General features: G+C 39.7%; 1 protein-coding gene across 2 annotated transcripts in view; it reads left to right on the top strand.

The window, feature by feature from the left end:
* The window catches only part of ASH1L (ash1 (absent, small, or homeotic)-like (Drosophila)), a 245,447-nt gene that overhangs the window by 103,537 nt on the left and 137,614 nt on the right, over nt 1-4,296 (top strand). For both annotated transcript variants that reach the window (XM_011987546.1, XM_011987545.1), the window contains exon 4: nt 2,436-3,177. In XM_011987546.1, the coding sequence (XP_011842936.1) occupies nt 2,436-3,177 (742 nt within the window). The remainder of the gene's footprint in view (nt 1-2,435; nt 3,178-4,296) is intronic.

Raw genomic sequence — 4,296 nt, 5'->3', positions numbered from 1 at the left:
AAAAAAAAAAAAAAAAAAGGATTCTTTATTCCAATATCCAGTGGTTGATACTGGTTGTTGGCTATGACCTCAGCAGGATCTTTTGGCCAGTATGTCAACTCATTGCTTGGGCTTCCTTACGGTTTGGAAGTTTGAATCCAAGGGCTTGTGGCGAGGCTGGGGTGGGGTCAGAGGGTGGGGGTAGAGAGAAAGAGAGAGAGAGAGAGAGAGAGAGACCTTGTCTAACCTAACACTGGAAATCATCACATTCTTCCACTGAATTTGTTTGCTAAGGCAAGTCTTCAGTGACAGCAGAAAGGGACTAGACTACAACTTGAGAGGGAAAGCATCAAGTGATTAATGGACATACTTTAATAGCCCCACAAGGAATTACGCTATTGCTTCACAGCAGGGAGATAACATTATCTTAGTCTTGGTGGCTGCAGTAGAAGAAAGGAAAGTGGACAGGTTTAAGAGTTTAAACTAACAGAAGACAGAATTTTATGATTTGTGGGGAGGGTGAAGGAGCAAGAATAAATGATGTGGCCTGAGCTTGGATAACCAACGTCCTGCCACATGATTGATGGTCAGTATACATAATGTTGAATAGTTAGCTTTATGGTATCATTAACTGATGTTGGGAATCTGGAGGGAGGAGCAAGTTTGAAGGGAGCGAAAATGAAATGAGATGTGAATATGAGTTTGAGAAACCTGTGAAACATGCAAAAGTAGTACACAGAAGAAAGGTCTATTCAGAAAATAGAAACTCAGTAGTCATCAATATAGATGATAGTTAAAAGAATTGCTAAAGAGAGAATAGAGAGTGAGACAGGAAAAAAGCATAGACTGGAGAGTTTTTAAAAGCTATAGCATTTAAAGGTTGGAGAAAAGGAAGGGGTTATTTTTCGTTTTGGTAATTTTCAGATAAAACTGAAGATTGGTATGAATATTTAGAAGTCACTTACATACTGATGATAATTGAGACTATGAGAATAAACATGTTCCCACTGGGAAAGTAAGTATAAAAGGTAAATAACAAGTACTCTGTATTGAGGACCTCCACAGTTAAATTTAATGGAGTTGCAAGTAATTGAAAGTTAATCAAAGTATATTATAGAAATAGCATAGGCAGGATTTTAAAGAATTGTGATATCAAATATAGCTGAGGGTCTGAAATTTTTTACTTTTTAAAAATTTTATTATTTTTCTAGAGACAGGGTCTTGCTCTATCATCCAGGCTAGAATGCAGTGGCGTGATCATAGCTCACTGCAGCCTCAAACTCCTTGGCTCAAGCAATCCACCCGCTTCAGCCTCCTGAGTAGATAGGACTACGGGTACAGGAAACCACACTGGGCTAATTTTTATTTTTTGTTGAGACAGGGTCTCAGGCTAGTTGCCCAGGCTAGTCTCGAACTCCTGGCTTCAAGTAATCCTTCCACCTCAGCCTCCCAAAATGCTGAGAGTACAGGTGTGAGCCACCATTCCTGGCCTGAAAATGTTTAAATATCAAATTGAGACAAGGGTCTATAGGCCAGAGTTGATGATAAAATAAAAAAAAAGTCTTAAAAATTTAGACAAGGCTATTGGATATTATTTGAAGAAAGTTATTGGTAATTTGAGAAAAAATTCATAGTCTGATGATACTGGGATCTAGAATGCCTGAGGCTAATAAAGGATTGTCTAGTATAGTTATCACATTTAGACGTCATATAGATAAGAAATCCATTAATTAACTTTGGAGAAGTGTGACCCATGAATAATAGTAGTAAACTAGGCAGCATGGGAAGTGACTTATTTTGAACTGATTTTTAAATTACTAGTATTTTTTGAGACAGAGTCTCGCTCTGTCGTCCAGATTAGAGTGCAGTGACTCAGTGCAGCCTCGATCTCCCAGGCTCAAGCAATCTTCCCAACTTAGCCTCATAAATAGCTGGAATTACAGGTGTGAGCCAGCATGCCTGGCTAACTTTTTTCTATTGTTTGCAGAGACAGCTTCTTGCTATGTTCCCTAGGTTGATCTCAAATTCCTTAGTTCAGGAATTCCTCCTGCCTTGGCTTCCCAGAATACTGGGATTACAGACATGAGCCACTATGCCCAACCTTTATCCAGCATTTAACTTTTAAGTCCCTTAGCTTAACTGTTCCTTAATATTTTTAAATTTATTTTTTATTTTTGACCTTCATTTTTGAAGAATTAAATGTTTTTTCTTTCTACTCCTTACTTCAAAGTGAGAGTTGTTCTTTTTTAATTTACATATTATTAGAGAAATATAGGCCAATTTTGGTTTTATCTTGTTGTAATAACCTTTTTCAGGAAAGTAAACCATCAATTTACCTATGATGTGTAATCTTGCTACGGAAAATAGAGCAGTACTCCCTTTTACCTGTGTAAAAACTTATTTAAATAGCTAGCTGTGTCCAATTTTGCCTATGTGTGATTTATTGTCTCTTTCAGTAAACGGAGTTCCCTCTCGAAGTCCAAGATTAGTTGCTTCTGGGGATGACTCTGTGGATAGTCTGCTGCAGCGGATGGTACAAAATGAGGACCAAGAGCCCATGGAGAAAAGGATTGATGCTGTGATTGCAACTGCCTCTGCACCACCTTCTTCCAGTCCAGGCCGTAGCCACAGCAAGGACCGAACCCTGGGAAAACCAGACAGCCTTTTAGTGCCTGCAGTTGCAAGTGACTCTTGCAATAATAGCATCTCACTCCTCTCTGAAAAGTTGACAAGCAGCTGTTCCCCCCATCATATCAAGAGAAGTGTGGTGGAAGCTATGCAACGCCAAGCTCGGAAAATGTGCAATTACAACAAAATCTTGGCCACAAAGAAAAACCTAGACCATGTCAATAAAATTTTAAAAGCCAAAAAACTTCAAAGGCAGGCCAGGACAGGGAATAACTTTGTGAAACGTAGGCCAGGTCGACCTCGGAAATGTCCCCTTCAGGCTGTCGTATCAATGCAAGCATTCCAGGCTGCTCAATTTGTCAACCCAGAATTGAACAGAGGCGAGGAAGGAGCAGCGTTGCACCTCAGTCCTGATACAGTTACAGATGTAATTGAGGCTGTTGTTCAGAGTGTAAACCTGAACCCAGAACATAAAAAGGGGTTGAAGAGAAAAGGTTGGCTATTGGAGGAACAGACCAGAAAAAAGCAGAAGCCATTACCAGAGGAAGAAGAGCAAGAGAATAATAAAAGGTAATTCCTCATTTAACATATTATCTGAGTAGAGGAAACTAGCTTGGAACAACTATAATGTAACTCTATAGCTGAATTACTAATTTCATCTTATAACCTTTCACTTTTTACTAAATGAGACCATTTCTTTTCAAAAATTGTTCTTATATATTGCTTTTACAAGTTATAATTAAGAACCAAAAAGGCTAGGTGCAGTGGCTCACACCTGTAATCCCAGCGCTTTGAGAGGCTGAGGTGGATGGATCACTTGAGGTGAGGAGTTCAAGACCAGCCTGGCTGACATGATAAACCCTGTCTCTACTAAAAATATAAAATTTAGCTAGATGTGGCAGTGCATGCCTGTAATCCCAGCTACTCAGGAGGCTGAGAAGGGAGAATTGCTTGAATCCAGGAGACTGCAGTGAGCCAAAATTGCACCACTGCACACCAGCCTGGGCGCGGAGTGAGACCCTGTCTCAAAAACAAACAGAAAAGAAGCAAAGGGCAAATAACAATCCACTCTGAACCCACTCACTTTACAGACAAAGGAAATCAAGGCCCAGAAACATTGTATATTTTATCCAATATAGAGACGTGTGAGCTCTGTGATCATTTTATGTGGATATCACATTTTGCTTATCCATTCATCCATTGATGGATACCTGGGGTGTTTCCATGCTGTAACACTGCTATGACAGTGGGTATACAAATACCTCTTTCAGACCCTGCTTTAACCTTGGGTATATTCTCAGAAGTGGAACTGCTGGATCATATGACATTTCTATTTTTAATTTTTTAAGGAACTGTCATACTGTTTTCCACAAGGGCTATATCATTTTACATGCACAAAGATTTCAGTTACAATGCACAAGGATTTCGGTTACTTTATATCCTCACCAACACTTGCTATTTTCAATTTTTTTTTATAGCAGCCATCCAAATGAGTGTGAAATGGGTATCTCATTGTAGTTTTAATTTGCTGTTCCCTAATGATTAGTGACAAACATATTTTCTTTTCTTTTTTTTTTTTTTTTTGAGACGAGTCTCGCTCTGTCGCCCAGGCTGGGGTGCAGTGGCCGGATCTCAGCTCACTGCAAGCTCCGCCTCCCGGGTTCACGCCATTCTCCTGCCTCAGCCTCC

The sequence above is a fragment of the Mandrillus leucophaeus genome, unplaced genomic scaffold (assembly GCF_000951045.1).
Source record: "Mandrillus leucophaeus isolate KB7577 unplaced genomic scaffold, Mleu.le_1.0 Scaffold310, whole genome shotgun sequence".
In the NCBI taxonomy this organism is placed as follows: domain Eukaryota; kingdom Metazoa; phylum Chordata; class Mammalia; order Primates; family Cercopithecidae; genus Mandrillus; species Mandrillus leucophaeus.
This window is presented reverse-complemented; position numbering and strand designations above follow the sequence as displayed.